This window comes from Lipophrys pholis, assembly GCF_963383615.2.
Source record: "Lipophrys pholis genome assembly, chromosome: 8".
Lineage (NCBI taxonomy): Eukaryota > Metazoa > Chordata > Actinopteri > Blenniiformes > Blenniidae > Lipophrys > Lipophrys pholis.
Window position 1 is genome coordinate 27,157,285 of NC_137630.1, and position 13,654 is coordinate 27,170,938.

A 13,654-nucleotide genomic window follows, 5' to 3' on the forward strand; every position below is an offset into this window, starting at 1 on the left:
AGATATTCCATGACATCCTCACACTCTCTTCATTTCAGCTTCCAACACCACCCGAGGACATCGGTATTATATTCTAGTAACACTTTAAGATACTTAAACTGACTTAACTCTAACTTAACATTAATTTAAGCTTTTCCTTACATTTGTCTCTAGTTAAACCCTGACAGTAGCTACACTTTGAGTGGATTTGCATCGTTCTCGGCCGAGAAGATCAGAATTTTTGGATCCTTACAAGTTTTATCTTTTCTTCAACTCAGTGTCTAACATGGGAGTCCCCAGGACGTGGACTGTGTTCATTTGTCTGAGCGCGGTAATTTCATCGGGACAAAGTTTTGACTCCTGGAATGAGCTGAACACATTTTCTGAAGCCTCCACTGAGACGCCTGAAAAGAGACATTATTTATCAAACATGGATCCAGATGTTGCTGGTAAGTTTTTGAATTCGGTCTGCTCCCGTCTTGCATGCTCCTGTCCTTCACCCTCGGCTGGGATCGGCCTCAGTGACCCAGAGTCAGAAGAGATGATGGTTTGACTATCATGAGCCCAGACATCACAGTTTCTGTGTCTTCACTTTTGTCCCTGTCGTGTTTTACATGCAGCTGAAGGAGACCAACTCCAAAAGGACCTTGAAATAGAGATCGAACAGGAGAAAGTAGATCCTGAAAGTTTGGAGGCTGGTAGAAGAAGCAGAAGAAGTGCATGGTGGAAGAGGAAACACGCAGAGACAGTAGAAGCAATGGCATACAGAATAGTATGGACACTCACATGACCAGAACAAATGTTTTAAAATGGCACATGGAAATGTTTCAGGCTGTTTTTGCTCCTCGGGTTTGTCATGTTGGATGTTTCCTGCTGATGATTGCAGGCGGGGCTGGGACGACCTCTGGCGGGCTGGACGAGACGCCAGACAGGAGAAGACAAGACCAGCGTCCTCATGGCGGCGCTGAAGGAGCTTCATGCACAGAAGAGACGGCTGATGGACAATGGCAAGACGCACGAGGAGGAAGAGGAGGACGAGGATGATGATGATGATGATGACGACGACGACGACGATGATGATGATGACGATGATGATGATGACGACGAGGAGGAGGAAGAAGAAGAAGAGGTTTCTTTTTTCCACTATTTTCTTGATAATCTAGTTCTGGTCCTGAATCAATTTTTTTGTTTGTGTTTTTTCTTCAAATGTCCTACGTTAGGAAGAGGAAGAGGAAGAAGAGGAGGAAGAGGAAGAAGAGGAGGAAGAGGAAGAAGAGGAGGAGGAGGAGGAAGAGGAAGAAGAAGAGGAAGAAGAAGAGGAGGAGGAGGAGGAGGAGGAGGAGGAGGAAGAAGAGGAAGAAGTAGAAGCGACTGAGATTCCCAGCAATGAAACACAAACGCACTCCAACGTCTCCCAGTTTCCTCCCGAGTGTCAGACTGCTGACAGAGAAATCACATGCAGGAGCGCCGGCATCACTCACCTGCCCGTCATCCTCAACCTGGAGGCCACAAAGCTGGATGTGGCAGGTGTGTGTGTGTGTGTGTGTGTGTGTGTGTGTGTGTGTGTGTGTGTGTGTGTGTGTGTTGTGATCACTTCTTAACTCATTTATTCCTGTTTCAATAATAGTTTTGCCTCATAAAAGCTGCAGGTCGCCTGATTGATACTTGTATTCATGTTCCCAGGTGTCCTTTAAACAAAATTGACACATTTGAAACATGTTCATCAACATTTGTTGCAGATAAAATGTTTCATTTTAGGAATTTAAGACTGGATGACATGTTTCAACAAGATTTTATATATAGAAATCCCCCGTATAAACATAATCCCTCGTCAAAAACACATTTTATCATCTATAAATCGTGAAGCATGTGTGATTTTGGTCAGTTCTACTCATTTGTAATATATTTTATTACAAATAAATATCACATAAAGGTGTTATTAATTTAGTTTTGTGATATTGAAAAGTAAAAACAGGTAAAGAACCATTTAAGTACCACTCAAAAAGTCCCTTGTACACCTATAAAGGGCTATTAGAAGAATTTAACTATCAAGAAATCGAAGTCACATTTTATGGTTATTGAATTAGAAACGTGTTAATTTGCTCCCTGAATTCAATGCGATAAAAAGAGTAATTCTCTGAAGTTCTAAGTGAAAGATCTTACCGCAGTCATGTTAGGAGATGTTTCAAGCCTCAGTCTGTATATTCACACGGCACACAACGCGACATGTGTTTCCTCTTTTAAAGAGAACAACATCAGAACCGTCACCGGGCAAACTCTCGCTGGCCTGCCCAACCTGGAGACACTGGACCTGAGCCAGAACCAGCTGGACGGGGAATCCTTTGGCCAGAACGCCCTGCCAGTGAGATACCAATCGTTCTTTATACGTTCAACTATTCCCAGGTTTTCACTTTGGCACTTTAAAGCATGAACTCGGTGATACAGAGACTCTCAGGTCCCTCAGCCAAAGATCTGCTGCTCCATCGCCGGTATTCCATAACAACCTGCAATTCTTGTTCAGCCTGATCGACCTGCTGTTACTTACAGTTATTCATAATCACTACTCCTTGTGCAGTTTCTAGAAAGCAACCGAAAACTCACAATGCACGTCTGAAATACTACCCAGAGAGCCACCTCCATGTCCGTTTATGTGAATTATGTGTAAAAACCTCAACACAAAAACATGCCGTCACAGTGATCATAAAGCAGAAGTAAAACTGTGAAAAGGCACTTTGATTAGCACCTTCAGGTCCACAGTGCAGCTGGTAATACTTTCCCCCTGGCGGGCCTGCGTACGACCAGTGAGACATTGTTCAGACTTTTTCCCTTTTATGGAGAAACTGCATGTGAACGCATGAGTCTGTGGACTGCGAGCTGATTTTATAAGTCATTTTGCATCTAATTAAAAATAAAGAAATAGTCTGCATCCTGTATCATTACAGTAATAAAAGAGTAGTGGAAATGCATTAACTAATCTTTTCTAAAAATAAGCTCTGGTCTAACCTCGGGTGCTGACCACGCCAGGCGGCCGGCCACACTGACCAATCATTACACACCGCCACTCACATGCCGACGGGCTATTGGCTGGACGGGCCGGCTGGAAAACAGCTGCAGCCAATGATGTGGACAATGTACAGAAATTATTTTTAGGGGAATATATTTTCTTGATCTTGTGCTCCTGTAATGACAGAGGACGGACGTGCAGGGACACTGTAAAGATTCAGTCCACTGCTTTTGACTCACACAGCAAATCACAGCAGCTTCACTTCAGGGCCGCCCAAAGTAGCGTCGCTAAAAATATAACATGATAGATGACTCGAGAAGAGATAGAGCTCCTGATTGGCACGTTGAGACGGGAAATTATGGGCTCTGTTTTGTTGTTTCATCGTGTCTCTTTGCTGGATCTCCTGCAGAACTTGGCCTTTCTGAAGAGGCTGAATCTGGACGGTAACCAGATTTCCAGGATCCCCGAGCTGCCTTCTTCTCTGGAGGAGCTCAAGATGAACGGAAACAAGCTGAGCGCTCTCACTCCTCACTGCTTCGAAGGTACATGGCAGAAAGAAACACCTCCCCTGCGTTGTATGACGAACTGACACCACCCGTCTCCTTCCAGGTTTGGTGAACTTGGTGAAGTTAGAACTGGAGGGGAATCTCCTTCATGAGGGCAGTGTGTCGCCGTCGGCCTTCAACCCACTTCAGAAACTTCAAGAGCTCCAGCTGGACAACAACCGCTTCCGGTTCCTCCCTCTGGACCTTCCTCCGTCTCTTCAGGTGTTCTATTATCACTGTGATGAATACTGTGGGACAGGAAGGTCAAACATGTGGTCCATAGACCAAAAGTGGCCCAGATGAGGTCACCGCAACTGCAGTTCCTACGTCTTCCACTGGGGGAACATGACTGAGCAGCAGGTGGCAGCAATGCCTCTTGGTAATGCACAACTACAAACTAGGCACTTTGTTGGTGACAAGGAATAGCATTAGCATGGATTATTAGTTTGTGAAGTCATGCCTGCTGAAGGCTGCAAGAAAATGTCCACACAAGGAAGTGATGGACTTGAAGTTGAAGTTGTGTGTGTGTGTGTGTGTGTGTGTGTGTGTGTGTGTGTGTGTGTGTGTGTGTGTGTGTGTGTGTGTGTGTGTGTGTGTGCGTGCGTGCGTGCGTGCGTGCGTGCGTGCGTGCGTGCGTGCGTGTGTGTGTGTGTGTTTTGGTGTAGGAGCTTGAAATGAGTGAAAATCTGCTTGAGGAACTAACAGAGGAGGCCCTGAAGAACGGCGGCAATTTGAAGGCGCTGGACCTGAGTCACAACCAGCTGCATGAGCAGAGCATCAGTGCCCACGCCTGGACCCACCTCAAGTATGTCCATCCATTCATCCATCCATCTATCCATCCATCCATCCATCCATCCATCCATGAATCCCTCCCTCCCTCCCTCCGTCCCTCCCTTCCATCCATCCATCCATCCATCCATCCATCCATCCATCCATCCATCCATCCATCCATCATCCATCCATCCTTCATTACTTAATCTTCTACAGTACCAACATCAGCCACTAGAGAGCAGTCTGCTGTCATTTGGAATTCCAAACATTCATTTTTTCTTCTATTTTAAGTGGTTTCTTCGTCTATGCTTGTGATACCTTTTTAAAGAATTCCACAAATAAAAGATAAAAGTTTTCCAAATGTTAATATTCGTGTTTCCCTATATGAAGCTCTGATTCACACTGGCACACACACACACACACACACACACACACACACACACACACACACACACACACACACACACACACACACACACACACACACACACACACACACACACACACACACACACACAGCTGACTGTGTGCACTTAAACCTGCTGGCGTGTGAGTGAAGCTGGAAGGTAATGGTGCGCCTGAAAGTGTGTGTCTTAGTGCGTCTGCAGTGTGTGTGAGTGTGTGTTGTTTAAATATAGTGAATTCCAGTGGGTTTTTCTTTGCTCCCTGGGATCCTTGTGAACCACAGAAGGAGCTTCAGGGAAAACGGAGGAAAGAAGAATGTAAAAGAGCGAGTGCAGGAAGGTGGAGAGACTGTGCTTGTGCTGGAATACAAAGTAGAAACTATAGAGGTGATCGGACATTTCCAAGAGAAATGTGAAGATACTCTGAAATCTTGTATACATTCATGACAAACAGTGAAGCACAGAAGCTCGCTGGTCAGAGAGATGTCAGTTCATTCAACCATGCTGCTCAGATTCTACCTCCAACCTTTGATCCGACCAAGGCTTATCTGATACTTGACCTCATTAGTGGTGAGAAAATGAACTTTACCACTGACACTAAAGGCTTCTCAGTGTCCCCCTCCATTTTCAAATCTTCCTTCTGTGCTGCGAAGGCTGCAGACCGTGAACAAATTCAGTTCGACCTGAACTTCACTGACACAGGCGGATTTAAGGTTTTAAGATGGCAAAGGGCATCGATGAGTCCGAAACAAAAATCCTGAAAATGTCTTGGAAGATGCTTGAAACCAGCAGTGGACAATAATTTGCTGTATTCTCCGACGAAGGAGTATGGGGGAGATGGAAAGCAAAATGCTTGACGGTGAAACGAAGGGCATTGTGCTCCAGCTCAGCGCGTTGTGTCTGCTGCAGGCCAAAGGGTCCTGGTGGGATTCAGTGATTGGACGTGTGAGAGGTAGTTACCGGAGATTACAGGGGCCTGGAGACGGAGCTTGGACCTCGGATCCTTCTCAATGTGGCTTGGCTCCCAGAATCTCACTACATATTCTACCTTTAAAACTGTCTACGTAAACCCAGTTTAGTGTGGACTTTACGGCCTAATATTTATAGATATTTTCAATTTCTGGTCTCCAGAGTTCAGTTTTTTTGTAGAAACCACAGATTCTTTGACGTGTTCCTGAGGGTCCATTTGCAGTTGCTGCCCATGTGTGTGTCATCATACAAGAATATGAAGAATATATGCATTTACATGAGTTTTCCATATCAGTGAGGCCTATTTGTACTGAACTTCATGTAGGACACTGGTACATTTTCATTCTTTACATCCAAAACAGTCAGTTTGACACACAAGTTACACATTTCTTTGAGGTTTTATATTTTATACACAAAAAAAAAGAATTTACTGCGCGATTGAACAAGATGATGCAACATACTGTAACGATGTTAAAAGCTAAGGGATACTTGTGTGTGCGTGCGCGCATGCATGTGTGTAATAGTGAGTAGTGTTACAGCTGACTTTAAGATAAATCTACAGGAAATGAATGTACCTAAAAAGCGTCAATACAAAATGTGTGTTTATACATGCGTGTGTGGTTTTTTGCAGACACTTTTGTTATGTCACTTTAATCAGCGTTGGTAGACAATAATCGCAGTTGTGCACTCTGTACTTTTTTTGACACCTCAGTTTTAAATCTTCTTAAAATCAGATCCCACAGCGGTGAAGGATCATCACTGGTTATTATTTGAAGGACGGGTTAGTGTGTGGTTGAAGACCTGCAGTCACACATCCACTAACCATCCACAAGCCATATTAATGAGGCAACTTGAATAATACATCCAATAATACTCCACAAACAACAAATCAACAAGTTACCAAGTGGTGCATTGTTTGAGATCGACCATCTTGGGTGACGGATGCAATTTTCTGGTTCGCCATTTCGACACCAACGATAAGTGCGATGTCCGGTTATACTGACCGCACGAGTAACAGAACCATGTGTTCTGGTCAATAAAGAAAATAAGAAATCAGTTTCACAATCGTCTTACGTCAGCAGGAATCATGCACACGAATAGATATCGACTGGAAACCATTGACTTTAATTTCATGTCGTCATCACTTTTGAAGATTTACTGTTTGATTCGAAACACATAATATTCAAAATGACAGCATGCATACCAATAGATAGAGTTAAAAAAAAATGAGTGAGAAATTCTTTGCACAAAGAAGTGCACATACTGCTTTAATACATTAGAAACTATTCCATGTTGTATTCAGTCCATCATTTGGTCTTTTTAGTCTTTTTGGCACAACTGCTCCTGCTCGGACGTTAAAGTCGTAAAAGTGCTTCTCGCACTGCAGATGAGTACGTTACTTTGTGAAAATGTTGTGGGTTCGAGTCCCGGCCGGGCCTTTCAGAGTGGGGTTTCCTTACCTCGTGCGTTGCATGAGTCTTCTCCAGGCATCCTGCTTTCCTGCCACAGTCGGTGTGAATGTGAGTGTGTGTGTGTGTGTTTATCTGTGTCTGTGATGGACTGGTCACCTGTCCAGGTGAACTCTGCCGTCACACACTGTTATGATGAATGAATCAGGCTCTCATTGTGAGTTAACATAATAGCTCAGCCCCATCGTTATATCATCACCTTTTTAAATTAGTTTATGCAGTACTGTTTCTTCTTCACATCATGTTGCGTGTACACGGATGTGGGTGCATGTGTGTGTGTGTGTATGTGTGTGTGTGTGTGTTGCGTGCTTTTGTGTGTATGTGCCAGTGGGAGGGAGTGTGGAGGACTCTGACAAGAGGACTGTGTGTCCCTCTGCTCATTAATGCCATGTGGAGCTCTAAGCGGTGGCGAACTGCTGCTGAGCTTCCTGGCAAAGATTTAGAATACAAATCAGCAGCACACAACCGGTCTGGGCTGGTGAGAGGAACAAGCTGGGTGATATGTTTCAGGGCTCCGAAATCAGGGGTTTGGTTTTGTTAGGGTTTTTTTTTTTTTTTTTTTTCTGCGTGTGGCAGCTTGTAGCTGTCACGGCACATGTGGATTAGAGAAAAAGGGTTTGTTGGGATTTGGAGTGTGAAGGTTTTTAGTTAAATGTGCTGAATCCCTTGTGTCTTAATGTTGTTCTCCTTAACAGTTTATGACTGTATTCATGCGATTTATTACACCTATGTTAAGCTGAAAGGAATGTAAGCTCCCTCTATTGTTTCTGTCAAACGGAGTCGAATGGTGTTTAATTAAGACGAAGCAGTTCAGAAATGCTGTCTTTTTTTTACCAGTAATATTAAAGATCTGGGATCTTCGCTGTCATACATCATTTATTTATCCAGGAAGTCACTCTGTTTAAGAGTCAATGCAGACGTCTCACTATAAAGTTGGCTCTGCGAGTAACCAGAACCAGCCCCCCCCCCCCAGGTCCCCGCTCCACTCCGCTGTGTGGCCACCTGAGTGTTTGCTGAGGCCACTGGTTGCTGAGCACGGTTGATGAATGGCGGAAGAACAGAAAATTAGGTTTCCCTCCTACTGCGAGCTGCGCCGTAAACTCACAACAGCTGTGTGGGATCTCGCTGCAAAAACACCGGACCCCTGCGCCGCCATTTCGCCCCCAGGGCCCCAGAACTCTGGTCCTATCTGCACGGGCATTCATTCTTTTTCCCACAAACTAAACATTTTCATACTGCTTATCAGCCTGTCAACCGCAAAGTCCCCCTCAAACTGCCATCACACCCCCTCGGTGTCATTATTCTGTGGTGTGTATTATAACCCCCCCCTCCTCCCCAGCAGCGCTACGCAGTTCAGTTTCTATTAAAATTGAGCTTTACAGCAATAAAAACAACAACTATTTGAATCAAGCTTGTAAAACTTTACATGTAATGTCACAGTATTTAGGAAATTGATTTTGCCCCAAACCAGAATAAGTCAACCTTGAAAAATGGCAGGAAAAGTTGTTTTGTCTTGAGTGTGTTGGTGGTGCATTGAACTGAGTGTTGACCTTGAGTGTAGGCGAACTGCATAAAGGGCACCTGACAACATTTTTTTTTATATAATAAAAAACAAACAAACATAATAATCAATAATAAAAGCAAAACCTGGCGATGATTGATTGAGAAGTTATGCAAATCTGTTCAAAACATTAGTGCCGGTTCATGAGTGTCAAATGATACAAGTACAATGTAAAGTGTTCTTATACTTATGGCTCACATGTGTTTCTCTCCTCAGGTCTCTGGACTCTTTGGATTTGTCTTATAACCAGTTCACCTCCGTCCCCGTGAATCTGCCTCGGCCTCTCCAGAAACTGAGCTTCGAACGCAACAGGATCAGTCGCGTCCCAGCCTTCGCTTTCCGCCACCTCCGTCCAGGCCTGCGGTCGCTCCGTCTGTCCCACAACGCCTTGAGCGACAACGGGCTGGAACGAGTGTCGTTTGTTGGAGCTTACCGCTCGATGGGTGAGCTCCTGTTGGACAATAATCGTCTGGAAGACGTTCCGCGCTGCGTCAGGCAGTTCAAGAACCTGAAGGTGCTGAGACTGGACCACAACCAGATCAGGTAAGAACAGATTTCCCATAAAGACTCAGTGGTTTTCATAACTGCTTGTTAGGTTTATTGGTTTTTTCTTTGTTTCTACAAGACCCTCAAAAAGTTGAAAATAACATCACTTTCCTTCCTGTGAAACTGAACGTCCGATATGGTTTTCGTCTGTTTTCTCAGAGGAAACCCTGTCTGACTTGAAGCTCACGTGTGTTTGCTTTCAGGCTGCTGAGGCAGTGGGGAGTATGCCACCCTCGTAATTCCGGCTCCACTTTGGCTTCGGTTCACTTGGAAAACAATCTGCTGGAAGTGGAAAAGATTCCCCCGAAAGCCTTCTCGTGTCTCACCGACACACAGGGCCTGGTCCTCTACCCACAGCAGGGGTCCACCTACGATCAGTAGACACACACACACACACACACACACACACACACACACACACACACACACACACACACACACACACACACACACACACACACACACACACACACACACACCAACATAATCGCACTTTTTAAAAAAATCATTTTTACATTTTTGTAATCATAATGACATAGCTATAATTTCAAAGAAAAACAAGAAACAACCACCAAACCCTTGTTGATTAAAGAAAATAGCAATTATACTCCAGCTCATGCTGAAGCAAATATTTAATTGGCACAGTAATTAAAACAGTCTTTGTATAAAATCATGCTAAAAACAGAATAATGCCGCAGCGTGGAATCTCAGATCTGTTGAAAATACAGGTTTTACTCTGTCTCTCATTGAAGTAGGTGACGCTTGGGGAATTTGAGGACGGAAAAGGATTAACCCATGACTTAAGTGTAATTTAGAAGCACTTTCATGGTTTTGCAGGGGTAGACGTTTAATTAAGGTGAATGGGATTAAAGTGGGAGTGTTTGGATGCGACAGAAGGACTGGTGGGTAATGAAGCAATCGAATCTGAGTGGAAAAAAGTCTGGTGACACAAAGTGAGCCAAAGGGGGCCATTAGGAAGAAAAGTATAAACATTCTGCTCCTTCCCTATCACCAGATGAGCTCCAACATAAACAGCCACCACTACCCACTCTGCTAGAACACGGAGGGTCACCGCGGCTGTGAAGGAGGCCTAAATGAGGGTCTCCGACCGCGTGGAGGCGACCTCGGTCACTGGAGGATCCCCGGACAATAGTTAGGGTCCCAAAATGTATCCGTACGACCAAGACTGAGCAGGCTACCCCATTATTTGGACGAGCAGCAGGGGAGATGTGAGGAAAAGGTGAGGAAAGTGTTCGGTCAGGGTGGAACTAAGGGACAAAAAAAAAAAAAAAACGAGCTGACATTCAAGACACAATGTAGTGATTGTTCTGTGAAGGTCTCTGAGCTGATCGGTGAAAACTGAGACCAGCAGCCTCTCATGTGCAGTAAAAAGTCCAGCGAAACAGGTCTGAAGACGACGGAGGAGGTTCAAGAGTGAGAGAGGAAGGCTGAGAGCTGGAGGACGTTTAATATTCTCCTCCTGAAACCTCACATCTTCTGCTCACTGTTTACTGTTCATTACTGATTTCAGGGTTTTAATCGGACCGCCTGCTTCTGGTGCTTAAAATCAAGCACATGACAAGACATTTTTGAAAGATATTGTGTGCGACAGTTGGAGGAGAACCTCGACTGGAGAACTCGACTGAACCACAAGGAGCTGAACTGGTATCGAGAACATTCAGGATGAATGGGCGCCAATTCCAAATAAATGAATAATGAAATAGAAAATCAGTACAGTCTCTGTTGGTGTAATGATTCTTTGTCTGGATAATTCCATCAAATAGAAGCAAGCAGAATTATCACAGTCAGAAATAATGAAAATAAAGACGTGATCCCACCCAATTCCTCGATTTTATTGAACCCCGTTGTGCAACACAACAGAAACACAAAACAGGTTTTCACACAAACAAAATCTCCAATGAAATGCATATTCCTTTTCCCACTTTCATTCTCGTCACAGTCAGTCGCATGCACTCATTTAGAGACGCCAACTGACCAGAAACATGTGGTTTTCTGTTTTCTGCGTGAGGCAACCAGAGCATCCGGCGATAAAACCCAGGGAGAACATGCAGACCCCCCACCATGTCCGACTCTTTGCTCAGAGTCCAAAGTTTAGAAAACAAAACGTAAAGGAAATAATCATCAGTGCATGAGCCTGTTGTGACTATCGGGCCCAGTTGGACTGTTTTTACAAGTCAAGCTGATGATCAGAAGGATCAGATGAAAGCGTGTCGGTGTGGGAGGACCGATGTGGGAAAGAGGAGACTCATCTTAAGCCAGCGAGAAGAAACGAAGCTGGATTATTCGGAGGGAACGAGACGACAGAGTGAAGCACATGTTGTGAGCTGTATATGTAATGTGAACAGACACCCACACGTATCCATGCTTTTCACTCTTTCTGCCTGGGCGTGTAATCACATGTTGGACTTCTGCTCTCAGTCTTATGCATGTGGTGCAGTCTCCATTCTCCATAATTGTACAGTCATTTTGTAAACAGCCCATTACTGCCTAAGAAACTACACGTTCACATTTATACTGCAGTTCCTGTGCGTTGAGGCTGAAGCTGCACCGCTTCTCCTTTGTGAACTTTCTCGCCTTTACAGTTCTTCTCGCAGCGATGGACGCTTCGGCCTTGGCGGCGAACGCTCCAGCGGCTCTCTCCGCAGCTCATCACACGAGGCATTTTCACATTTGACAGTCTCGCCACTTTCAGTGCCACACGGCCTCGTTGTTAAACCAACATCCTCTCACACCCGGCAGATGTTTGCCGTCCCGTCGAGCTCAGCCTGTTTGCGAGTGGCGACCGTAGAGTGGTGTCAGGCTTCTCTCGTCCCATGTACGGCCTGTTCTACCCTGGTGACAGCGGCTTCCTGTGTTTGTTATTGGATTTTCCGGGGGGTGGCTGGCTGATAAAATAAAAAGGTCCAGTACACACAGAGAAAGGCGGCTCAAGAATTTCTTTCTCCTAACTCAGATGGTCGTTGGATAGAAAACAGATAACGGTCGGAACGAGGATGTAGACGAGGCTCTTTAACGCGTTCCAGTGTCAAGGGTCAACTATTCCGGGTCAAGAAGAATGTGCTTTAACTGTGGTGTGTAAAAGAGGAAGCCGCATGCTTATGAAGCCTGATGTACTGATCTTTGAGGTTTCATCAATCCAAAAAAATAAATAAAAAAATGTCAGTCAATGTTATGGTTGTTAGTACTTTCCTGCAACATGCTCACACCTACGCAGGAGCTGGCGATGTGGGAGCTCTAATGTCTGGGGACACGTTGGTTGAGCGCTCGTAGGACAAAAAGGTTTAATTTGGATGCCAAGCCCTGGAGCTGCAGACCAACACCATAATCAACTGAACCACACTGAGAGAGAGAGCGAGAGAGACAGGCACACAGAAATAAAAGTGCTAAAAGGACTGAAGAAAGACGGGATCTATAAAATGAGAGACGTAGAGGAGGCAGAGAAAGAAGGAATGTTATCTGTGTGGCCTTTATCAAGGCTCTGCAGGGCGTTGATCTGCTCTGCTCGCTCTGAGAGACAGAATCACACCAACAGAAAAAAAACAAAACCCCCCCTAATGTTTTCATGCAGACGATGAGACAAATGTTGTGCTTTCTTCTCCAAAGACCTCGTGAATATTGAATAAAATACTGCAAGTGTCTGCTTCACAGTTTTTTGTACGAGGTCGGAAAAGTTCCCAGATGATTTTCACTTGCCAAATTCTCTCTCGCTATTTCTCTCCCTCCCTCTCTCTCTCTCTCTCTCTCTCTCTCTCTCTCTCTCTCTCTCTCTCTCTCTCTCTCTCTCTCTCTCTCTCTCTCTCTCTCTCTCTCTCTCTCTCTCTCTCTCTCTCTCTCTCTCTCTCTCTCTCTCTCTCTCTCTCCCTCCCTCCCTCTCTCTGGGTGCTGGCAAAACTGAGAGGAAATCAGAGAGTCAGCGAGAAGGAACACTTCCTCCTGCCAGGGCGAAATTTAATAAAGAACCGTGAGAAGAAAGTAAATCATACGCTTTAGGGTGACAGACGTTAGTTAGTGTCACCGGTGTCCTCTGGCAGTGTTAATCACACAGATCCATGTAACTGGATGTTGTACAGTTAAACAGGGATTGGAGCTGCTCGCCACTGGTGAGTGGAGAAAAAAAAAAAAAAGAGACTTAATTATTACATGGAAAAGTTCACTAAACATCTGCAAACATGGAAAAACTAGAAGTCATACAGCAGAAACAACCCTGGTATTATGTTTTAACTGACTCATTCATACAAACATGACACAGTCGGGATGGAGGCGGCGGCACAGGTTTGACTCTTTCACACATCACGTGATAACATCTAGTTTAAAACACGTTTTTAACTTGTTCCTCAGAAATGCGTGTCTATTACATTTTTCCAACAAGCCATGAAATAAAATAC

General features: G+C 44.7%; 1 protein-coding gene across 1 annotated transcript; it reads left to right on the forward strand.

The window, feature by feature from the left end:
- Positions 1–409: 409 nt before the first annotated feature.
- LOC308112799 (extracellular matrix protein 2) lies at positions 410–11,088 on the forward strand (the record flags this gene model as incomplete). The annotated part of the gene is made up of 10 exons (XM_080468562.1): positions 410–428; positions 600–652; positions 866–1,108; positions 1,200–1,506; positions 2,226–2,341; positions 3,393–3,525; positions 3,593–3,750; positions 4,194–4,333; positions 8,919–9,245; positions 9,452–11,088. 10 exons carry the CDS (start codon positions 410–412, stop codon positions 9,627–9,629), a joined length of 1,674 nt encoding a protein of 557 aa, XP_080324688.1. The 3' UTR covers positions 9,630–11,088.
- Between the last annotated feature and the right edge of the window lie 2,566 nt (positions 11,089–13,654).